Source organism: Mustela nigripes, chromosome 7 (assembly GCF_022355385.1).
Source record: "Mustela nigripes isolate SB6536 chromosome 7, MUSNIG.SB6536, whole genome shotgun sequence".
In the NCBI taxonomy this organism is placed as follows: Eukaryota; Metazoa; Chordata; class Mammalia; order Carnivora; family Mustelidae; genus Mustela; species Mustela nigripes.
The window spans coordinates 25,941,305-25,967,115 of record NC_081563.1 but is presented as its reverse complement, the minus strand read 5'-3'; the positions used below and the strand labels follow the sequence as shown (position 1 = coordinate 25,967,115).

General features: G+C 36.5%; 1 protein-coding gene across 2 annotated transcripts in view; it reads right to left on the bottom strand.

The window, feature by feature from the left end:
• SLC30A6 (solute carrier family 30 member 6) overlaps window positions 1-25,811 on the bottom strand; it is a 41,095-nt gene that overhangs the window by 6,611 nt on the left and 8,673 nt on the right. Inside the window, exons 3-13 of one of the 2 annotated variants that reach the window (XM_059405395.1) lie at window positions 24,281-24,365; window positions 22,803-22,845; window positions 21,753-21,818; window positions 14,446-14,526; window positions 13,636-13,671; window positions 12,839-12,933; window positions 10,414-10,462; window positions 9,781-9,900; window positions 6,064-6,166; window positions 4,972-5,019; window positions 3,904-3,972 (exon numbers count right to left, since the gene is read on the bottom strand). In XM_059405395.1, coding sequence (XP_059261378.1) covers window positions 3,904-3,972; window positions 4,972-5,019; window positions 6,064-6,166; window positions 9,781-9,900; window positions 10,414-10,462; window positions 12,839-12,933; window positions 13,636-13,671; window positions 14,446-14,526; window positions 21,753-21,818; window positions 22,803-22,845; window positions 24,281-24,365 — 795 coding nt within the window. The remainder of the gene's footprint in view (window positions 1-3,903; window positions 3,973-4,971; window positions 5,020-6,063; window positions 6,167-9,780; window positions 9,901-10,413; window positions 10,463-12,838; window positions 12,934-13,635; window positions 13,672-14,445; window positions 14,527-21,752; window positions 21,819-22,802; window positions 22,846-24,280; window positions 24,366-25,811) is intronic. The other variant, XM_059405396.1, reaches the window with a different exon arrangement.

Sequence of the window (25,811 nt, the reverse complement as noted above, 5' to 3'; positions counted from 1 at the left end):
CCGCTCTCTCTCTCTCTCTCAAATAAATAAATTAATTTAAAAAAAAAAAAGAACTACATTTCTGAAGGAATGTAAACTGGTATAGCCATTTTTGGAAAGTGATTTTGGCTATATCAAAAGTATAAAAACGTGAATATCCCTTTTTTAAAAAAAGATTTTATTTTTAAGTAATCTCTGCACCCAACCTGGGGCTCAAACCCACAACCCCAAGATCAAGAGTCGCATTCTCTACATGCCAGCCAGGTGCCCCAATATGAATATCATTTGACTCAAAAAAACAACTTCTAAAAAATTAATCTTAAGGAATAATCACAAGTTTGTGCAAAGACTATTCCACAAAAATGTTCATCCCAGCTCTTTCTATATGGGAAAAATGGAATAATACTTTGTCCATTAGGGACCGATTAAATAAATGATGGCATATTCATATAATGTAAAATCTGAAGCCATTAGGGGCGCCTGGGTGGCTCAGTGGGTAAAGCCTCTGCCTTTGGCTCGGGTCATGATCTCAGGGTGCTGGTATTGAGCCCCACATCGGGCTCTCTGCTCAGCAGGGAGCCTGCTTCCCTTCCTTTCTCTCTGCCTGCCTCTCTGCCTACTTGTGATCTCTGTCTGTCAAATAAATAAATAAAATCTTAAAAACAAAACAAAACTGGGACGCCTGGGTGGCTCAGTTGGTTAAGCAGCTGCCTTCAGCTCGGGTCATGATCCCGGCGTTCTGGGATCGAGTCCCGCATCGGGCTCCTTGCTCGGCAGGGAGCCTGCTTCTCCCTCTGCCTGCCATTCTGTCTGCCTGTGCTCACTCTCTCTCCCTCTCTCTCTCTGATACATAAATAAAATCTTAAAAAAAAAAAACAAAAAAAAAAAACAAAACAAAACTGAAGCCATTAAAAATTATGTTGGGATTCCTGAAAAACAGCAGTAGTAGTGGCATTTTTTTGAAATCCCCCAAATATCCCCCAAAAAACAGAGAAACTAAGATATTAAATCCAAAATCCTATGGACGATATCTATTAAAAAAAAAACCAACATAACATGGTTCCCCTAAGGAACCCCAATCACAAGGCTTAAGACCTGCAAGGTATCAGTGTCTGCGGAGGAGGAAGTGACAGGAAATCTGACTGACCTAAAAACCTCAAAGCAGCTAACCTGTACTTAATGGAAATCTAGGACAGCAAATTTGAAAAAGGCAGCTGGGAAACTGGGCAGGGTTCTACACATTTCAATAGTAGGTGAGTACACAGAGTCTGTGGTAAGAAGAGCTGGAGCAGCCTAAGCCCTGTGAGCTCTCCAAAGTAGCCAAAGCAAAACTCCCATTATAAAGCCCCAGGTTAAGAACAAACAAATTGTTTCTGAACCTACAAATTCAAATTGAGCAACACAGCTGAAATAAAAGATAAAGACTCCAAATTGGGCAACACAGTAGAAACAAATTCAGATACAAATAGGGTGAAAAGAACCAGGGTAAAGAAAATTTTCACTTCACAGACTCATCAGAAGAGGGAGCTTTAGAACCATAAATTCAAACACACTACTCTAAACCACTCTTCGTTTTAAAGTTCGGCATCAGAAAGGAAGAATCCCCACCATTTACATTGATGAGGATGGGACTGGAGGGTACTATGCTAAGTGAAATAAGTCAATCGGAGGAAGACAATTATCATATGGCTTCACTCATAGGTGGAACATAAGAAATAGCACAGAGGATCATAGGGGAAGGGAGGGAAAATTGGGAAGAGAGAAAACCCATGAGACTCTTGACTCTGGGAAACAGAATGAGGGTTGTGGAAAGGGGAAGTGGATGGGGGGATGGGGTAACTGGATGATGGATTAAGGAGGACGCATGTGGCGATGAGCACTGGGGGTGATATGTAACTGATGAATCACTGAACACTACATCTGAAACTAATGAACTCTATGTTGGCTAATTGAATTTAAATTAAAAAAAAGTTCAGAAATACAATTTTTTATAAAAAGGAGCAAGAGAAAAGGACTGAACCAAATCATGCACAAAGTTATTATAAGAAAAAAGAGAACGAGTAAGAACTACAGCAATTTTTTCAGAACAAGCTGAAAGACATAAAACAAGAACATAAATCAGCATTAGAAAACCTCAGAAATGAGTGGTGCCTAGGTGGTTCGGTGGGTTAAGCAAATGACTCTTGATTTCAGCTCAGGTCTTGATCTCAGGGTTATAAGTTCAAGCCCTGCATTGGGCTCCACTTTGACCATGGAGCCTACTTAAAAAAAAAAAAAGAAAACCTCAGAAATGAAACAGTAAGAAATACAAGAAAAAAACAACCACTTCAGAAATGGGAGTTCCCAAAGAAAACAAAAACCAAACCAAACCAAAACAAAACAAAAACACCAACAACCAAGAGAACAAATATTATAAAAGAAAACTTCCCTGAAAGTTAAAAAAATTTTTTGAAATAAAATTATTGAAAGGATATATTGCATACTTAGAGTAACTAACCCAGAAAGACCAACACCAAAACATAGTCTAGTGAAATTACAGGATTAAAAAAAAAAAAAAAAAAACAACACCCAAAAACCTTTGGGCATTTAGGCAAAGATCAAGTCACATTTAAGAGAAAAAAAAAATCTGACCACAACAGTAATATTTAGTGACACAGAAAAACTGTTCATGATATATTATGTGAAAAGAACAAATTATAAACAGCATAGTCTCATTTTCTTTTCTTTCTTTTTTTTTTAAAGATTTTATTTATTTATTTGACAGAGAGAGGTTAAGTAAGCAGAGAGAGAGGGAGAAGCAGGCTCCCCGCTGAGCAGAGAGCCCAGATGTGGGGCTCGATCCCAGGACCCTGGGATCATGACCTGAGCTGAAGGCAGAGGCTTTAACCCACTGAGCCACCCAGGCGCCCCAAAGTCTCATTTTCTAAGGAGAGTACATATATGGGTATAAATAAGAAAATGTCATAGCAGGTTTCTCTACATGAAAGTATTACAGTGATTAAAAGAAGTCTTTTTCTGAGTACTTTTCAGTATTTTCCTCATTATTTCTGACAGGAATGAAACCATGCCATAATAGTCTCTCTGGTAATGGGTCCAAAGTGGATTTGTGAAAATTAATTAAAAGAAACCTTACTAAAATGGGAGTTGGGAAGCCAGAAGGGAGGGGCTTCGAGGCACTACCGGCCCTAGTCAACTGCAGACTCAACAGGAAGAGAGGTCAAGTTCATACTATTTTAGCTACGACTTTATTATATCAGCAGGAGAAAGGAGGCTTTCCTTCGTCCCCCACAACATCCCAGCCAATGAGAGACTGTCGCAACTCAGCAATGAAAGCCACAGCACTTGAACTCCCAGTTTCCTCCACTGGATTTTTCAGTTATAACTCCCCCCTTCCCTCTATAAAAGAGCATTCTTTCTTTTGTTCTTCAGACTTGCCTATGGTTTTGCTCTAGCTTGCTTGTGCCAAACTGCAATTCTCTATTCCCAAATAAATCCACTTTTTGCTAGTAAAATAACTGGTTTTCTTTTTAAGGTTAATATAAAAAATATGGAATTTTATGCTGAAGCAAGTTGTGTTATTGTAACTCTTTAACATATTCGCAAAACCTCCAAAAGCAGAACCATAATTTTAAAAAATTGTACCTTTTACTTTTCAGATATTTTCATATCCAGAAATGTGTGACTAGAGAGTTATCTTATCTGGACAACCCAGTATGAAGATCATTAACAGTAGTGTGAAAGGAAAAAAAAAAGAAAAATATCCTTCAATTAATGTCAATTAGGTTACTGAATCCATCTACATTTCAGACTCTATTGAACAGAAATGGTAATCAAAGACTATAAAAAATTTAAAGAAATGCTTTTTTTAGTTTTAAAAATTATAAACTACACTGTAAATTATCTAAATTAATATGGAAAACATACCAATGAGCCAAAACCTAGGGTCCAAAAATGCTCATTTCGAACTTCTAAAACTCCATCCAGGGTAGATACCTAATCAAAAACAAAGAAATAGGGTTTGTATTTGACATATCCAACACAGTTAGTCACATTATGGACTTGATCAAAGCCTAGAAATGACATGGTCAAACTCTGCATGAGGACACTCATTAGCCAAGAGAAGTCTCAGACCACTCACGATCATTTCTTCTTGTTTGGTAGTGAGCCAAAACCTTGGATTCTGTTTCTTGTCTGGCCCAATTCCTTCAGAATCAGGTGTTCACCACCTATCCCCAGCACCACCTTGTTCAGCAATGTATGGTTCATTTTGCCAATATGTCATATACTTCTATCCAGCACTTGCAGTATTAGATTTTTCTTCCCTTTGGGAGGGGGGTTTCTCTATTATTTCTTTCTCTGTATTCCCTTTTAACAAGTTTCTGCACAACAGAGGCTGTTATTTGAACGTGGGCCAAAAAGAAATTCTAAGACCAGACATCTAGTGTATGGCCCACTGGTATAAAGACACAGGCTTCACTAGCTAAGACAAGTAGCCAGTTATCTTGGTAAAAGTGGCCTTTGTGATACCAACAACCAATAGTTTGAAATATTTCAAATATTTCAAAATCCAAATAATTTAATTATCTATTCCTTCATTAGTAAAGAGGTAGGTATTTATAAAATAAAAAATTTAAACTCACAGATCAATGTGTTACATGGTGAAATAATCAATCAATATATAATAGTGGCCTTTGACTTAATCAAAGTCCTGGATTTGAACACAGACTCATAAAAACTATAGCATTTAGAAAGCTAGTAGTATGGTCTCTAGACCAGTACCTCCCTTACACATTTATTTCAAGCTTCCAGGCTGAGCAATCCCTTAAATTTTTTACTTTTGTCACTGTATTATATCTCCTACTATGTTATTATAAATAATACAAACTCCCCTAAAATAAAATGTAGGTAGGACTGAATAAAATATTATTTGTATCCACTCTTTCCATCCTCTAATTATAAATTAAAGTGATTTTATTTACTATTTCATCTTACCTCTCTGATAAGTTTGTCCAGCTGGCCAATAACATGGGGTGGTGTTGTCTAGAGAGAAAATAAAATAAAACACATAAAAAAAAGTTTTGCAGGTGCCCAGGTGGCTCAGTCGTTAAGTGTCTGCCTTTGGCTTGGCCCCGCATCGGGCTCCCTGCTCAGTGGGAAGACTGCTTCTCCCTCTCCCACTCCCCCTGCTTGTGTTCCCTCTCTTGCTGTCTCTCTGTCAAATAAATGAATAAAATCTTAAAAAAAAAAATTTCTCTTGCATTGTGGTCCTAAAACTAACAGATTGGCTTATACTAGACTTTACATTGTATGACAAGAGCCCTATCATGATTTAGTGAAGAGAGGTTTCAGTAGGCTCCACTAGTGGGGCAATATCAAGAATCAGCCCATACTTACTTTTCATCTCACAGAGAAGCATTATCTCTAGACCCAAACAACCCTTTTAAAGAATCAAGCAACCAACTAAAAAACTTTTGTATATGGCAAAGTACCATACAACCATTATCTTATTGTTATTACTACTTCAGGAGCTGGAGCTAGTACCCCTAAGTTTTAGAGAAGGCATGAGGTAAGACAGAAGGAAAAGCAGTGCTTACAAATATGTCACCCCTGGGAAACTTATGTTCAGGTGCCTGTCTATAGGTGTTCCTATTGTTTAAATATATAGCAATCTATCATCTTGAATTTTAAGTTTGAAATCAAAAAGTCTCATTAATTCAAAAACAGGAAATAAGAAAACAATTGCAACCAGATTACAAAATAGATAAAGCACATTTACTGGGGGAAAATCAATATGTAAAAACAATTTCTAATTAACACTGTTTTCACTTGAAACATTAGAGGCAAAATATTTTTAGCTTGTGATTTTGTATTATAAATATGGAAAGAGTTGTGTCTATTTTATGGGCCAACAGAATTATCTGGTTCTTACTATATAGACTTCAGAGATTATTGTTTGACTTTATTTCTGATGGGGACTTCCAGTAGCTAAAAATTTCACAGTGTGATAGAAGAGCACATATAATTTTGTAATCTGGTAGAAAACTGTGACTAATATTAAGCGTGTAATTGAAAGAAGACCCTTACCTGCAGTAACACTTTGCCACTGTACACGCTCATGGGATACATAGTGCCAAACGTCATCAGAGCAATGGCTATGGCAGAAGCAGTGTCTACAGCAAAATAATTGCTAAAAGGAAAAAACAATTCTGAATTTTAAATGTATGCTTCACTGGGCTATTTACAATTCAATCTTCCAAAACATCAATTATCTAAAGCAACAGGACTGTTCTAGCAATACTGGCCACTACTGGCAATGGGAGCGTCTCCAAAAAAAAAACCAACCAAACAAAAAACAACAACAAAATGTTTTCAGAATCCTTCCTGCCAAAGTTTAATGGAAAATAATAATTACGTTAAGCAGTGTGAAGAGACGGTGAAAGAAAAAAATGTGAATATTTCCCAACTACGTATTCTCAACCTACTTGCTAGGTAGAAAGATTTCACATATATTCCCTTATTTCCACAAATAAAAACCTTCACCTAGTAATTTCTTATACAGAGAAGACTAATGTATTTAATCAGTGATTCTGGCAATTTCCTGTAAGCAACACCTTTCCAATTATTAGTACTAAGAATTTTTTTTGAAAATCCCCAGGAATTACACAAAGTGGGATTCCACAGGAGTCTGTCAGAGAACACTGGCTACTAGAGTACAACACTCATCAGAAGTTCAGGCTGTTCTATTAAGAAGACAGACCAAGGGCACCTGGGTGGCTCAGTTGGTCGAGTGGCTGCCTTCGGCTTGGGTCGTGATCCCAGACTTCCAGGATCGAGTCCCACATCAGGCTCCCGGTTCCTTGGGGAGTCTGCTTCTCTCTCTGACCTTCTCCTCTCTCATGCTCTCTCTCACTCATTCTCTCTCAAATAAATAAATAAAATCTTAAAAAAAAAAAAAAAGGCAGACCAAAATGTTTACAGACTGATCATGCACTCTGAACTCTTTTTTTACTTTTCCCCCACATGCTGGGAACAGAAACAGGCGGTAAGACAAAGTCCCTACCTTTGAAACACCAGGAGATACCCATGTAAAGAAAATAAAGCAATTTGGGAACAAAGCAGTCCTACTGGGTATCATGGATGCACAGAGTTAGTGACAAGACTCCTGAGAAATGGATAATCCAGAAGGGCTCAATATAAAAAGAGGAGACATCTGAGCTGACTCCTCCAAGATGAGCGAGCAGATGGGAGAAAGATGCCGCAGACAGGGAAAGCAGCATGCGCAGAGGCACGAAGTCCTGATACAACACTGAAACAAGAGCAGGTAAGTACATGCGGCTGGATGGCCAGTAAAGGTGGCAAGGGTTTTATCATTCTAACAACTTTTATATTCTTAAGTATGTGAAGAAGAGGATTTTGAAACAGGAAAATGTTAAGGTAAAACTGCAATTTTGAATGATGACATTAGCAGCAAAATGGGAGGTAACTAGAGAGGTGTGAGAATGATAGAAGACCAGAAGACTATTCTAATGAGATCAAGGAAATGGTAAGGCCTCAATATGGGCAGCAGCAAGGAGAATGGGAAGGAGCAGACAAATTAAAAAGAAAGATCTAATCACACTAGCTGACAAGACTGTTATTTACAACAGCCAAGACATGGAAACAACCTAAGTATCCACTGACAGATGAAGGGATAAAAAATGTGAGTTATACACACCCAAAGACATAACACACAAAACTGGAAGGAAACCATGCCATTTACAATAACACCACAGAGAAAGATAAATATTATGATGATCTCCCTTATATGTGCAATCTAAAAATCGTAAGAAACAGAAGAGTTTGGTGGCTGTCAGATGCAGGGGGGAAAGAAGGGGAAGAAATGGGTGAAGGTGGTCAGAAGATACAAACTTGCAGTTATGAGACATGTAAATTCTGAGGATGTAATATACAGCATAGTGACTATAAAAACTTAAAAACAAAAACAAAAACAAAAACAAGGGGTCCCTGGGTGGCTCAGTGGGTTAAACCCTCTGCCTTCTTCTTGGGTCATGATCTCAGGGTCCTGGGATCAGGCCCCACATCAGGCTCTCTGCTCAGCAGGGAGCCTGCTTCCTCCTCTCTCTCTGCCTGCTTCTCTGTCTACTTGTGATCTCCATCTGTCAAATAAATAAATAAAATATTAAAAAAAATACAAACACAAGACTGGGCGGCCAATTAGAACTGGCTTTGGGAAGGGTGAGGGGGGAGGGAGAAGTAGGTTATTTAAGAATGCGTTGGAGTTCCTAAAAAAATTGAACACTGAATTATGATATAATCCAGCAATTCTACTTTTGGGTAATTGCCCACAAGAATTGAAAGCAGGGACTCAAAAAGATATTGTAGATCCACATTCACAGCAGTACTAGTCACAGTAGTGAAAATATGGCAACAACCCAAATCTCTAGCAGTGGATATGTCCGCAAAATGTGTTTTTATGTACAATGGAATATTATTCAACCTTAAGAAGGAAGAAAATTCTGACATGTATTAAACATGCATGAATCTTGAAAACATTGTGCTTAGTGAAATAAGCCAAACAGAAAAGATCAAATATTGCCTGATTTCACTTACAGGAAGTACTTCATCAAATTCATAGAGACAGAAAGTAGAAGAGTAGTTCTTCTCTTCTACAGGGGTTGGGGCAAGGAAGAGGGGGAGTTACTGTTTAATGGTACTTAGTTTCAGGTAGGGAAGATAAAAAAAGTTCTGGGGGCGCCTGGGTGGCTCAGTGGGTTAAAGCCTCTGCCTTCAGCTTCGGTCATGATCTCAGGGTCCTGGGATCGAGTCCCACTTCGGGCTCTCTGCTCAGCGGGGGAGCCTGCTTTCTCCTCCTCTCTCTCTCTCTCTCTCTCTCTCTCTCTCTCTCTCTGCCTGCCTCTCTGCCCACCTGTGATCTCTGTCTGTCAAATAAGTAAATAAAATTTAAAAAAAAGTTCTGGAGACGGATGGTGGTGATACTTATACAATGATGTGAAGGTACTTAATGTCACTGAACTGTGTGCTTAAAATTGGTTAAAATTTTAGTTTTATGTTATATATGTTTTAACACAATTAAAAAAAACAAACAATGCAATGGAATAGATAGCAGTAGGATTCCCTGAGATGGGAAATACAAGAACAAACAGCTTTGGGGATGGGGAAAATAGGTGCAACTGCTGTAGACAAGAATAGAAGTCAGTAGGATACGCCTTTTGGAATTCAACAGACATCCAGACTAGAAATAAAGGTTTGGGAAACTCAGAGGTTATAAATAAAAACAAGTAAGAGAATGTAATCTCCCAGGAGAGTATGTAAAAGAGGAAAAAGAATAATTAAGGAAAGATCCTAGTAAACACTAATATTTAAAGGGTAGGTAGTGATAAAATCATATGTCATAAAACACTAAGCTTAAAGGAGCTATAAAGTATATTTCCTAAAAGGCTTACCATTTAAAAATGGTTTCACACCTACTTCCTCTTCCTTCTCTAAGCAACAATAGCCATGGCTTATTCCTCTTTTACTGACATCTCTGTTTTACTCACTAGGTCAGCAGTAGGGAATTTAAACAGTTTTCTAGTGTGAATTATAGACTACGGTGAAAAATAAGTATTGAATCCAACCCTTTTAATTTTTCAGATGAAGACACTTAAGGATAAGACTTAACCAAAATTACACAGGCCATAAGCAAACATGTTCTAAGCTCAATTCTTATCCATCCCACAGATGCCTTTAAAAGTCAGGCCCCCCAAACGGAAACCACTTGACAGTGATAAAAATACTTACTTAATTTCAATGAGCATATATGTAATACAAAGAGCAAATGCTCCAGCGAGATCAATCAAAACAAATGGATTCATCCGGGGAAGGAAGATACTGCTAAGTCCTGGAATAATTCCACACAAGCTATGAAGAAATAAAGAATATTCATTAGCAGAACTCAATGTAACATTGATGAAGATCTTGTATTTTAGTAACATATGTCTTTTACAGAAAGCAAAGAAGATTTGTGAACAAAGCTCTCTCACTCATAAAGGTCTCCTACATCATGAGTTGAAAAGTAATTGGAATGTCTAAGTGGCTCACTCAGTGGGGCGTCTGCCTTCAGCTCAGGTCATGATCCCAGGGTCCTGGGACCCAGCCCCACACTGAACCCATGTTGAGTTCCCTGCTAGGCAGGGAGCCTGCTTCTCCCTCTCCTTTTACCCCTCACCCACCCCGAGCACTCTCTCTTGCTCTAAAATAAATAAAAATCTTAAAAAAAAAAAAAGTCAGAACAAGTAGGAGAGTAAGAGTCTGATTTGTAAGATTCATGTAGTAACTTCAGCAACAAACAATGTAAGTTCCCATGACAGATGAATTTTTTATGCATCCCTCTGAAATTACGTGTATCATGAAACCCCATACATAACATCTTACCTTCGACTAAGATCTGCAACATGCTCTTGAAGCCAACTCGTACTAGCAGCTTTAAGAAGAAAACACTTAAATTACCTCTATTGAAAAATAAAGCACTATCAGAAATATTTTATTTCCTTAATTAAAAAATAAGTTTGGCAATGACTGTATGACACTTTACGAAAGGACATGCTATTCAAATCTAGACCTTTTTCCTCTTTTAAGCCTTCAAGATGATAAAATAAAAGCAGTTTCAACTATTTGTACTGACCTGAAGGAATTAGTAAGCTTACATATGCCACTGTTACTATTAATTTTAAGTTTTAAAGGCTCCTTAAATGTAAAGCAGAACGTCCTAACCAGTGTGCTGAGAATGGCTTATAGGTAAACCAATTAATTCTCTCAGCTCTCAGAAAGGGCATGTAGGGATCCAGCTACTTGCAGACATCAGCCAGATACTGTCCCTGAATAAGTATCCTCCAGGTTCAAGCACCCTCTTACACTGATCTCAGGGTTATAGAAACATTCACTTTAACAAAAAAAAAACAAAAAACTTATTTATTTATTTGACAGACAGAGGTCACAAGTAGGCAGAGAGGCAGGCAGAGAGGGAGGAGGAAGCAGGCTCCCTTCTGAGCAGAGAGCCCGATGCGGGGCTTCATCCCAGGACCCTGAGATTATGACCTGAGCCGAAAGCAGAGGATTAACCCACGGAGCCACCCAGGCGCCCCAGAAATATTCACTTTTTAATGTGTAACATGATGTAAAAAAGATTGGCAAGCTTTATGCAAAAGCCATATAGTGGGGCAGTTAAGAAAAGACTCTGACACTAGACTACCTGGCTTAAAAACCAGCTCTGCGGTCGCCTGGGTGGCTCAGTGGGTTAAGCCGCTGCCTTCAGCTCAGGTCATGATCTCAGGGTCCTGGGATTGAGTTCCACATCGGGCCCTTTGCTCAGCAGGGAGACTGCTTCTCTCTCTCTCTCTCTCTCTGCCTGCCTCTCATCTACTTGTGATCTCTGTCAAATAAATAAATAAAATCTTAAAAAAAAACCAAAAACCCAGCTCTGCCTTAGCTAAATGTGTCACCTGGGGCAAGTGATTTAATCTCTCAATGTCTCTGTATAAAACAGGAATAATAAAATTGTTTACTTCATATGGTTTAGGGAGAATTAAATGGGTTAATCTACATAAAGAATTTAGCACAGTGCCTGGTAGATAGAAAGTGTTCAGTATTATTTTCCACTCAAATTTCAACTAACGTCACAAATAATGCTTCTGGGAACTTGAATATCCAGCTAATGAAAATAGAAATTAGATAACCCTTCTGAAATAAGTCTGATACAATATATATCAATGACTTAAAATATATTATATTTCCAACCCACTTACAATTTCTTCTGTGGGAATTTATCCTACAGAAGACTAAGAGATGCATAAAAGATACTTGGTATAAAAAAGCAGATTATAGAATTATTTATAAAAGGAAAACCTCTTTCTGATCTTTAGGGAGAGGTATCATTTCTAAAACACTGTACCTTCTTAACATTTCTAGAATGAATGTTATACTATTTTCATAATTTGTAGTTTTTTTCAAAATAATTCTGGACATTACAAATATCGCTATTTTTTAGTTCATGCAGTAATTCTTAAACTCTACTTCATATAAATACTTGAATATAAATACTTCATGCTTCATAATATTCATAAAGTTGTTTAAATTTGAATGGGCAACTCAGAGAGCTTTCTTCTCTTGGCTGTCCTAGTGTTCAAGTCAATGAGACCTAAAAAGACCCTATCTTTGCTTCAAAGTGTGGGTCTGTGCACACAGTCCACTTCTGTTTTTACCTCACTTCTCCAACAATTAGTGATTAACACTTTGTGGGTTAATGGAATTCCAGAACATGGAAATGACTGAAAAATGATAATAATTTTGACCACTGAAGTGAATTATCAGTTTGAATTTTTAAAGACTTGAAATAAATGAGTATTTCAAAATATATATGCTACTTTACAATATATGCCCATCCACCACTGACAAAAAAAAGTTCCTGGGAATTTAACAGAATACAATTATTCGCAAAGATTACATCAACTATTTCAAGTATACTGATGCTTCCAAAATGCTTGCAACAGGCTTTTTGTAGGTAGGTTATACATCTAAAATCCCATTCGTGTTTTTTGGCAAATGTAATTTTTCATCATATAAATTTAATACATAAGTCAGTTCTGCCTGTTTTTAAGTAATACATTATTTTAAAGTTTGAAATAATTAGATTTTGTTTTATAATTCTCTACTTAGAGAAGACCTGAGAACCTCTAGGGTAGTTCTCTCTTCTCTTCACAATAAACTTTCTCGTTGATTTATGAGTTAATAAAATAAGCACAGACTTGCTTTTATAAGAGGTTAATTGGATTTTTAAGTTAATGGTAAATAAAAATCTTACCTTCAGAGACATAAGCAAAAGGTTTATTCCGAATAGAAAGCATTGTGAACAAGTTGAAGGAAAGAGCCACAAAAGTACCAACTAATAATCTTCCCCTAGAAAGAATAATAACATTCACCATTATTTTTACCTTGTTAATACCAATATGCAACTTGAGCATGCAGAAAAGAGATGGGAAGGCAGAGTGGTCTGCTTCAGTGGTTTGGGATTTGCAGAGCCACATTCTGAACTTGCTTTCGAGCTCCATAATCCACGTCCTATTGCTCCATCTTACATAGAACCAAAACTGACTCACTGACTCTTAGCATTAACAGTATCTTCTCACAGGTATCTGCTGTTATAAATCCATATAAACGCAATGGTGTTCAGGTCAGGATATCCGGAATTAAACCGATCAAATAGGTAAGTCCATATATTTGGCAATTATGTGTAGTAGATAATAACAATTCTATCTTTTCTAAAGATGCTACTAAAAGATTTTTGGCATCAAATTTTAAATTATAGGAGCTCAATGGGGCTAGTTTAGTGTGTTGACCTAGGCCTGTAAATAATGAGGGACCTAAAGCCAGAGTACAAAGCTTTTCTTGTGTAATATAAAATGAAAGTGCTTGGGAATAGTTAAGGGTGAGAAGTTGTCTTGGGATTTGGGAATTTTTTTTGTGAAGTATCCTTGAAATGTATATTGCCACACTCTGAACTCTGACATTGGCCAAAGTAACCATTATTCCTAATATGCCACTTAATAACTGGGAATCAAACATAATAGTTATATATTATGTCAAAAGCAAAAATCTCACGTGTGTATCTCAGGCTGCTCCAAAAAGCGCTCTGCACTAAAAGAAAGAAATAATGTATTAGGTTATTCTACAAATTATGAAATTAAAAAGCCTTATTAAATATAAAATTAATCCAATAAGTGGACAAAATCTTTTTAAAATTAATTAATTAATTTCTACATCCAACATAGGGCTCAAACTCAAGACCGTAAGATCAAGAGTTGCACGCTCTTCCAACAGAGTAAGCCAGGTGTCCTGGACAAAATCTTTTAATGATATCCAGCTGTTGATTATTAGCAGAGATCAGGCAAAGAAACTTACAAATTATTCTTAATATGTAATATCAATTTCTCTAAAACCTTTTTTTTTCTTAAGATTTTATTTATTTATTTGAGAGAGAGAGAGAGATAGTGAGATAGGGAACAAGCAGGGGGAGTGGGAGAGGGAGAAGCAGGCTTCCTGCTGACCAGGGAGCCCAATATGGGGCTTGATCCCAGGACCCTGGGATCGTGACCTGAGCCAAAGGCAAATGCTTAACGAATGAGCTGCCCAGACACCCCACAAAACCTGTTTCAGTGGGTTTGTAACTCAGCATTAAAACATGTCTGACTGAAGTCCTTTCTTTCACTCCTTTCACACCAAAATTAAGTAATAAAAGAAGAATGAAAAGAAGGGATAAAAGTCTGAAACACTAGGAAGCCATACTGTCAAAACTCCAGTACTGTTCATCTTAATTTCATCTTCAAATCAATCCAGTGTCTCATGAATTCATGTTCTCAAAGGTGGCATAGGTAGAATTTACAATGACAGTAACATTGTATACAAATGTACCTTTCTTTTAATATAAAGAGAGCTCCCAACTGTGCCAAGACTGTGGAGGCAAATACAGCTAAGACTTCTAATCTTTCAAATCTGAAATCAGAAAATTAATTAGATCAGCACAATTCATAAACCAGTATCTTCAGAACACATTTTCATTCACTTATTCCCTACTCAATTTTCCAATGTGCCTACTATAAGCCAAACACTGTTCGGACAGACTACAGATTTTCTAGAATGAAGATAAAAAGAAGATCACAGATTAAGAAATAAGAACATCACAGGTTAAGATGTACATCTATTCCAGGACCCAATTATGGCTCTTATTTTCCTAGAAATATTTATTATCATAATTAACAGCTAATACTGGATTGGCCCATTTTGTCTTAAACATAAATGCTTAACACTATCTCTCTCTCTTTTTTTTTTTAATTTTTTTTTTTTTAAGATTTTATTTATTTATTTGACAGAGAGAGATCACAGTAGACAGAGAGGCAGGCAGAGAGAGAAAGAGAGGGAAGCAGGCTCCCTGCCGAGCAGAGAGCCCGATGCGGGACTCGATCCCAGGACCCTGAGATCATGACCTGAGCCGAAGGCAGCGGCTTAACCCACTGAGCCACCCAGGTGCCCTCTCTCTCTTTTTTAAAAGATTTTATTTATTTGAGAGAGAGCGAGAGAGCACATGATCAGAGGGAGGGGGAGAGGGAGAAGGTGTCAAGCCTGAGGCAGGGCTCAATCCCAGGACCCTGAGATTGTGACCTGAGCCTAAGTCAAATACTTAACTGACTTAGCCACCCAGGCACCCCCATATTATCTCTTCTAAACTTTCCAACACCTTAGGAAGGTTACTTTATCCACTTTTTTAAAAAAGAAGAGATAAGGAACTTGACACACAAAAAAGAAAAGTAACTGTTTAGAGTCATATAGCTAGCAAGTAGAGGAGTCAGGTTTCCAAACTTAGGCACTCTAGCTCCAGAGTTCATGATTTTAACCACTTATTATACTGTCTATCACTGCTACACATAATTGCAGTTAATTACATATATGTCTTATAATCCCTAAACTGTCAGCTGCAGGACAGGGGCTGTAGTTCTACTCATCTTAGCTTTTTCCACAACACATAATTTAATGGCATTCAATATTTGTGGTATGTATAAATGCTTGAACTTTCTTGAGGAATTACATATCTTCAGAAAAGATAACAAAATGATTAAGGATGTGCATCATACTGATATTTGTAAAGGAAAAAATGTTGAAATCAACACAAGAACATATATATATTATTAAAAATACAACAGAAATTGGGGTGCCTGATTGGCACAGTCAGTTAAGCCCCCAACTTTTGGTTTGGACTGAGGTCATGATCTCCTGGGTTGTGAGACTGAGCTCCGCATTGGGCTCTGTGCTCAGTGCAGAGTCAGCTTGGAGATTCTCTCCCTCTGCCCCTTCCCCTACTTGAGTGCATGTTTTTTCTCTTTCTCTTTCAAATGAGTAAATAAATCTTTAAAAAATATATAACAGAAATGTGCTTATTGACATGGAAAGATGTAAGTGAAAAGAATGAGTTATAAAAGTATAAAAACAGTATGTACATGAAACAAACTTATTTGTGGAAATTGATAAACTGGTAGTAAAGTGCATATGGAAATGCAAAAAGTGAAGGAAAGCAAAGATAATCTGAAGAAAAACAAAGGTGGAAGATTTACACTGCCAAATGTCAAGATTTATTTCAAAACTATCATAGATGACACAGCATAGTACTGATGCAAGAATAGACAAATGTACAAGATTAAACAGAGCAGAAAATCCAGACATAGAATTACACATTCATAATCACCTAATTTATGAAAAGGGTAGAGACAGAAAAAGCAGTAGAAAAAGGATTAATTTTTTTCCAATATATGTTTTATCAGTTGAAAAACTAGATAGAAACAAATGTGCCTTGAACCTCTACCTCAACTCATAGACAAAAATGAATTCCAGTTTGACTACAGGTCTTAAATGTAAAAAGTCAAACAACAAGACCTCTGGCTAATACCAGAGTATCTTTATGACCTACGAGTGGCCAAGATTTCTTGACAAGAACACAAAAAGGACTAACCATAAAAGACTGATAAATTGAATTTATCATTGAAATTAAAAACTTATCATTTATGGGAAAGATAATTATATATAAAGAACTCTTACAGATCAATAACAAAAGAAAAAAGGTAATCCAATTTAAAAATAGGTAAAACAATTTAATGAGCATTTCACAGAGCAGGGAATCTGAATGATTTAAGAAGCATATGAAAAAAATCAATAAAAAATATGAAAGTATTCAACTAGTCATCAGGAAAATAATTTAAAACCACAAGACACATCTACACACCCCAGAATGGCTTAAAAAAAAAAAAAGGCAATTATCAACTATAAGTACAAGCAGGAAACAACCAGAACTTGCACACATTGATAGTAGGAGAGTAAACCGGTAAAACTCAAGAGAACTGGTATTTTCTTATCTTTTAACAATGAACATCTGCAAATCCTATGACTGAGTAACTTCACTCAAAGATATGTACCCAACATAAAGGGATAAACATGTACACCAAAAGACATGTACGAGAATATTCGTAAGTAGTTTTATTTATAACAACTAAAAGCTGAAGATCATCTAAATGCCCTTCAACAGCTGAACATAAAAAGAAATTATGGTATATTCATAAAATGGAATATGAGAGCAACGAACCAGAGTGAACTACTGCTATGGAGAGTATACACTGTAATCCCATTTATGTGTCTTCAAAAACAGACAACAATAATCTGCAAGGAATAGTGGTCAGAACACTGATTACTTTTATTGGGTTTGGACTAAGACTCAAAACAAAGGGAGACTTTTTGGGGGGACTTGTAGTGTTTTATATCATGATCTAGACAGTAGTTAAACAGGTATATTCATTTATTAAAATTCACCAAACACTGGGGCACCTGTGTGGCTCAGTGGGTTAAGCCTCTGCCTTTATCCCAGGATCTTGGGATCGAGCCCCATGGCAGGTTCTCCGCTCAGCAGGGAACCTGTTTCCCCCCTCCCCCTCTGCCTGTTTCTCTGCCTACTTGTGATCTCTCTCTCTCCATCAAATAAATAAATAAAACCTTTAAAAAATAAAATAAAATTCACAAACTGTAGAAGGATGTAAGACAGAACGAGATATAGCCCTGCTACAATGAAATTTGTATTTTAAAAGGGGAGAAAGACCTAGATCAGAAATGCTTGCCTATGTTTAACTTTGAAACTTTGCAATTGATCAGAAACTTTTGTAGGTCTGGTCCCATGAGAGAGTGGGAAACTTACTCCTAAAAGGGGAGAAAGAATAACAGTTGAAAGAATAACAGTTTGTAAGTTCTAGTAAATTGTATGTAGAGAATTATAGTAGTCTGATGTGAAAAGAGGCTAACTAGGATTCATTTTAGAATCTATTTTAGATTGGGCCCAGTCATTTAATGACACCAGCATTTAGTGATATTAGGATTGGAATAACAAGATGGAGCTCATCTTGTAAAGATGATGTGAAGAGCATTTTAAAGAAAGACAACAGCTTGTACAAAGAACCTAATGCAGGAATAAATTAGTTGTATACAAACTACAGGAAAAAAGTGTGGTATGGAGGGCATGAAAATGGTAACTTGAAGAGAAGTCAGCACAGAACAGTTTATGTAAGAATTCTGTAAATTAGAGAAAGGACTCAGGATTTTATTCTAAGTATGACAGCAAACAACTGGGTGGTTTCAAAGAGACTTAAATTATGACTCAGATTTAAAAAAGAACATTCTGACTGCCAAGGGGGTAAGAGCAGAGGCAGTTAGAAGGATGGAATAAGGCAAGAAATGAAAGTAGCTTGATTAGGAAGTTAGTAGTTTAGAAATGGGGGGAGGAACAGATTCTGGATGTGTTTGTAGGTTACCCTGATGTAACCTGCTGATGGATAGATGTGGGGAATGAGAAAATAACAAAAGATTTTGCTTGAACAACTGAGTGGTGGTGTATTTACTGAGATGGGAAAAACTGAAGAGGAATAGATTTCAGGGGGAAGAAAACAAGAATTCTAGACAATATTTAAGATACCAATTAGATATATTCATGTGACACTATATAGGCGGCAGTCTGAAACAAGACAAATCTCAGGGCTAAAGAACTAGAGTTTGAAATTACTAAAAACAAACGATATTTCAAGCTATGTGACTGATTGAAATTATAGCCAGAAGTTAATTTTATTGTTTAATTGCTCCCTCCTTTCTTGTTCACTCTAAGTAGGCCAAAATGGGAGCATCGTGTCCTTGCTTAATCTTGTCTCCTGGCCCAATATCTAATCTAAAGACTAATACCTGTTCAAGCTGGACCAATCAATGGTTCTTTCTCAAGACTTTTTCTTTATTTAATTAATTTAATTTAATTTATTTATTTGGGAGAGAGAGCAAGGACACAAGAAGGGAAGTGGCAGAGGGAGAAGCAGACTCCCTGCTCAATGTGGGGCTTGATCCCAGAACCATGGGATCACGACCTAAGCCGAAGGCAGATGTTAAACTCACTGAGCCACCCAGGCGCCCAAATTTCTCAAGATTTTCCTAACTAGAGTTGAGGAAAATGCTTTCCTTCTCTAAGATGAAGGCAATAAGGTTCCAGCTAAGGTCTTGCTAGGAGTTATTCCGGGATGGTAGGGAAAAGTGGTCTGAGAAACTAAACCTAACATGCAGAGAAAAGCAGCCTGAGAGGGAAGAGAAAGACAATGTCCTGAGTGTACTAGTCCTAGTCACTTCAGGGACTAGGGACTAGTCACTTCAGTCTTCCCACATTTTGATTACATAAATTATAAGAGTTCCCATTTTCCCCCCATACTAGCTTGAATTGGATTTTTGTCACTTAAAAGCAAAAGCTTTAACTCAGATTCAAAGACTTCTATATACAGGTATCTATATGTACCTTGTAACCAATTATTATAGTAACAGTCCAAGTCTATCAAATCTCAGTGACACTTTTGAATATCTTCTCTTTGCATTAAAATTTCCTGTTTTCTTTGCCCCCTTATTTAAGTAAATAAAACCTGATTTTGTTCAAAAGACTAATTTTGGTTCAAAAGTTTATTTGCCAAAGTTAAATTCTTCTTTCAATGGGAGAAGATATTTGCAAATGATATATCTGATAAAGGGTTAGTATCCAAAATATATAAAGAACTTATACAACTCAATACTAAAAAAAAAAAAAAAAAAAAAAAAATCGAATTAAAAATGAACAGAAGACACGAACACACATTTCTCCAAAGAAGACATACAGATGGCAATAGACACATGAAAAGATGCTCCACACCATTTATCATCAAGGCAATGCAAATCAAAACCAGAAGATATTACCTAACACCTGTCAGAATGGGTAACATAAAAAATTTAAGAAACAACCGGTATTGGTGAGGTTGTAGAGAAAAAGGAACCCTTGTGCACTGTTGGTGGGAATGCAAAGTGGTGCAGCCACTATGGAAAATAGTATGAAGGTTCCCTAAAAAATTAAAAATAGTATGACCGTATGATCTGGTAATCCCACTACTGGGTATTTACTCAAAGAACACAGAAATACTAATTTTTAAAAGGTATGTGCACCCCTATGATAAATGCAGTGTTGTTTACAATAGTCAAAATATGGAAGTAGTCCAAATGCCCATCAACAAATGGATAAAAACTATATATATATATATGGAATATTAATCAACCATAGAAAGAATGAAATCTTGCCATCTGCAACAATATAGATGGATCTAGAGGGTATGATGCTAAATGAAGTAAGTCAGAGAAAGACAAGTACCACGTAATTTCACTCATATGTGGAATTTAAGAAAAAAATAAAATAAAAAAAGAGAGACAAACCAAAAACCAGACTCTTAACTACAGAGAACAGGTAGTTATCAGAGGGGAGGTTGGGTGTGGGGATGGCTGAAATAGGTGAAGGGGATTAAGAGGAGTACACTTACTGTGATGAGCACTTAGTAATATAACACTGTATGTTAACTCTGTGGGGATTTTTAAAAATTAAAAAAAAAAAGAAAAGAAAAATGACAAGTGTTGGTAAGCATGCTGGCAGGAATGGAAAATGGTGCTGCCACTGGGTATAGTGGTTCCTCAAAACGTTAAAGATGGAATCACTGAGTATGATCCTGGAATCAGTATACACCCAAAAGAGCTGAAAGCAGGGATTCAAAGAGATCCGTGTACACCAATGTTATAAAAGCATTACTCACAATAGCCCAAAGGTGAAAACAAACCAAATGCCCATCAAAAAAAGAATAAACAAAACATCATATATACATACAACGGAAAATAATTCTGCTTTAGAAAGTAATGAAATTCTGACATATGCTATAAACACAGATGAAATTTGTAAACATTAAGTAAAATAGGCCATACTCAAAAGACAAATATTGTGTGATTCCATTTATATGAATAACCAGAACAGGCAAATTCATAAACACAGAAAGTAGAATGGCACTTGCCAAGGTCTGAGAGATAGGGAAATAGGGAGTTATTGTTTAATGGGTACAAAGTTTCTGTTTCGGAAGGGGAAATATTTCTGGAATTAGTGGCAGTGCTCACAGACCAATGTGAAGGTACTTAATGCCACTGAATTGTACACTTGGAAATGGTTAAAATGTTAACTTTTATGCTACATATATTTTATCACAGTAAAACCCTCCACAAATTAAAAAGAAATTCTTCTGTCAAGTTTTTTCCTGGAATCCAAAAGGAGCTCACTTTTTCTAATACATCAATAAAAACCTCTAACACAAACGATTATCTTCCAACTTCCAACTTTTAGTAATTCCTAAAACTACAGAAACAGAACCTCAAATTATTAGTCTATTGCTATCACAAATCCAGTCTTAAGATAAAAACACATCTCTACCACTACATTAATGTTAAAATATATCACATTTACTCTAACATTTACAGGACATACCTAGAGGAAAATCCTTTGTACCTTCTCTAAAATTTAAGAGATTACCAAAATATTAAAGAACTTAATGTGAACATTTTATGTTAACATTTGTTTTATAAAACAGAAAAAAACTTAATGTGAACATTTTATTTTAATATGATTTAAATTTACATTTTCATGTTCTTTATCGAGAATCCTGTGGAAGATATCTTTTTAAATCTACTTTCACTATTTGACCCCCATCCCACTACGCAGACAGCATTTCTTCTCTACAAACACTCTAGCTAGCTCTTTACTGCCCGATAATAACTACCACTTTAATAGCAGTACGTTAGCAAAAAATAAAATGACTTGAACTTACCCAAATGAATAGACAGGGCTAGGTTTCCTCATCATTACCCAGTAACTTATCAAACATGTCATTAAACTAAGTAGAAAGGAAAATAAATTTAGCTTTAGAACTACAACAAGAGAACACACAAAAAGAAATTGAGATTTTGGAATTCCTAAGTTTGCTGAAATTTATCAGTGTTTGCACACTAAATTAATAAATTATTGTAATAAACTGTAATCTAATCATCACAAGCATCCTATTATATGAGTTTTAACATACAGAGAAACTGAAAAAAGTCATGATCCATCAAGTCAGTAAACAGAACCTAAACCCATACTTTCTCTACTCAGTAAGTTATCCACCCTAAATGGTTTCTGTAACTGAGAAAGCAAAAGTGACACAGTAATAATAAAGGTAATATATTTTATTTAAGCCACAGACAATAAACTTTAACTCTGATAATCTCTAATCTTTGTTAAAAGTTAAACTAAATATTAATAACAACAATATTCTGGATAGGATAAAATTATGTTCATTTTCGAAATACAGTGAAGATTTACTCTAAAAAAAACTTACTATAGTGTGAAATCCAGGTGGTAACTGTATGCTTTAGATGAGTCAAGTAGATTTAGTTACAGAAGTGATAAAAAGACATACTTATACTCCTATGGCATGGACCCTGAAGACATCAAGTATCTTGCAACCTAACATAGTGATATGAAAGGTCCCACAAAGCAGGGAGCCAAAAGGGTGTCTCCCAATTCACAATTGCTCACTTCTTAGTTATTAATGCCCACCTACATGGTATGTTCTTACTTGACCGTGCTCCTGGCTACAGGTGACTCACCTACAGGTAGGCATCCAAGGCATATGATATAATGCTTAGGTATTACTTTCTCTGTTCCTCTATAAATGGGGTATTTTCTTCCAGTATATCTTCTAATGGTATTGTTTGTATATATGTTCTATGTTGATAATCTTACTTATTTCAGATTACTTTTCTTTAGGCACAGAGAACAAAATTCAGTGCAACAAATTCCTTAGTTTCAACATAGTAAAGAGACTTTTAAAACTTACCTAAAAAGATCAAAAATGGTCAAGTATGTATAAGCAGTTAAAGCTGCAAAACAACAGAACAACTGATTAAAATGTTGCTGAATCCACGATGGTTCATACCCGAAGTATCCTTTACCAAGAAAACCTGAGTCACTAATTAACCTTATATGTTGGCAATTACCTAGATTAATATTCGTAGTCAAACGTAGTAAATACAGAGACTTCTGACTAGCATGGTTGATAGAGTAGGGGACTCTTGATCTCAAGGTTGTGAGTTCAAGCCCAGCATTAGAGCCTAGTAATTTAAAAAAAAAAAAAAAAAAAAAGTTTGGCAAGTATGAAAGCTTGCTCTAGAACCTGATTTTGCCATCAGGACAAAGGAAGCAGCACATACCCCAAAGTGCTATGATTGTTTGGGGTTTTTTTTTCCTTCTTGTCATCTAAGTACTATTTTAAATATATTCTTGGGGCGCCTGGGTGGCTCAGTGGGTTAAGCATCTGCCTTCGGCTCAGGTCATGATCTCAGAGTCCTGGGATCGAGTCCCATATTGGGCTCTCTGCTCAGCAGGGAGCCTGCATACCCCCCTTCTCTCTCTCTGCCTACTTGTGATCTCTGTCAAATAAATAAATAAAATCTTAAAAAAATATATTCTTTAAATAGCAGGATGAAAATAACAGTACATAAAACATAAGCGGTCATGAAATGAGGCACCTCAGTGGTTCAATTGGTTAGGCGTCTGGCTCTTGATTTCCACTCAGGTCATGATGTCAGGGTCGTGGGATGGAACCCCACATCAGGGTCTGCACTGAGTGTGGAGCCTGCTTGGAATTTTCTCTCTCCCTCTCTTTCTGCCCCTCCCCTCACTAACACTCTCTCTCTTCAAAAATAAAAATAAATAAATAACATAAAAAATATAAAAAGCATAGGTCAAGAAACAAGAAAAATATTATAGATTTCCCTTTTCAAGGAAAATCCAAGAAATATAAACCCCAAAATCTTATTTAGACACGGCATAAACTGAAGGGCTAATCTATCACATTATAAAGGAATCACAGTCTTTCAAGTAAATTTAAAGCTATTTTAAAAAAATGATTAGCTCATTTAAAATGATAATGCTTAACAACTGCACCAAACTTTACAAGGCATTTTTACATAGAGTATCTCATTTAAATCTTGAGTTATATTTCAGAATAATATATTCCACAGAAAGAAAGATATATCTTTATTTAAAATCATAACAGCAGGAGTGCCTGGGTAGCTCAGTAGGTTAAAGACTCTGCCTTCGGCTCAGGTCATGATCCCAGGGTCCTGGGACCGAGCCCTGCATCAGGCTCTCTGGTCAGTGGGGAGCCTGCTTCCCCCTCTCTCTCTTCCTGCCTCTCTGCTTACTTGTGATCTCTGTCAAGTAAATAAATAAATAAATAATCTTAAAAAAAAAATCAGGACAATAAATATGAAACTAATGATTAACTCCAACAAAATAAGAAAGGTGACATACCTATACTGTTAGTGGAACTGCACCACATAAGCAGGAAGCCAGTACATGTTAAGTTTATTGCACCAAAGAGCAGTATCTTCCAGGACTGTGAAAAACAAAATCATTCTTATTTGCATAGTGCTGATAAACTTCACTGGGTCTGTTCAAGTTGCTGCAATTCCCACTCAACAAAGGAATAAGCACAAATTCCTTCAAAAGGTCATAGTTCTTATATCTACAGAAATTACCATCAACCATTTTATTAATTAAAAAAAAAGGTAGTTCTAGAGGACAAACTCAAGAGAAGAAAATTCTGCCATATAAACTCTCAAACAGTTGAGAAAAATAGGCATATAGTTTAATATCATTTTCTCTCTATACGTAGAGACAACAATAGCAGATGGGGCAAAATATAAAGCAACTGGTGAATCTGAGTAAAGGGCTTAAAGGAGTTCCTTACACTAATCTTGTGACTTCTCCATAAGCTTGAAATTATATCAAAATAAGTTATTCTTCCTCTCTCAACAAAAAGGGCTACACTTATTTACCAAATAAGTCATATGAAATAAGACTGCAAAAGAGGGAAAGACTACCATGGGTTAGAAGTTGGTAGACCTGAGATACAACATGCTAGCGAGGATTTTGTCAGAGAAAGCAGAAAGGGCATTCTAAGAATAAAGATCAAGTGAAGTGTTTTAAATTTTTTATTCCACTGTACTTCCTACAAAGGGAGACCTATAATTGTGTGAAAGTAGAAGTGAAACAAATTAGTGAAAAGGAGTTTTCACTGAAGGTTTTAAAATTAAATGGATATAATTCCAAAGGTCAAGTGTGGAATAGGATGGCTTTAGAACGCAGATGCAGAGTATAGGTTTAGGATGAAGAACACCTTCTCTGAGAAAGGTGAGAAGGGTAAAAAGGTTGACTGAAGGGACAGAGAAACTGTGACTAGAAAGAAGTGACAGCAAAGTAGCACAGAGCTACTAGCCTCTACATCTCTAGAAAAGAAGAAACAAGGCCACTTTCTAAAATTAAGGGATGTGGTAGAATAAATAGGACTGGAAACTTAAATCCAGAGGAGAATGTGCAGAAGAGCAGTTCTAGTGAGCATCTTCTGAATCAACAGAGGAGAATAAGAATGGCCACCATGAATTTAGGGTAGACAGCATTCTGCACCTTCCTCTACCCCCAAGAGCAAAACCAGAGGACCAGGTGAGATAGCGATGTCAGAGACAGAGCTGATATGATAGGTTAATGGGACAAGGGACTCTAATAGTGAGGACATTAATGAAGTGACTGGACAGGGGCTCTAGTCAGGACAGGGATTCAAGAACAGTCAGAAAAGGGGATAAGGCATATGATTTGAAAATGACATTCTCTGCAGCTCTACTGAGGAATCACGTTATTTATCAACAAATACTTGAGTACCTATTTCGCAAAAGATGCTTTTCCAGGCACAGGAGATACAAGGGTGACAGACAATTAGCAAATATGCAAGGTCAGGTGGCGTAAGTGCTACAAAGGAAAAATAATTTATGGTAAGAACACCATA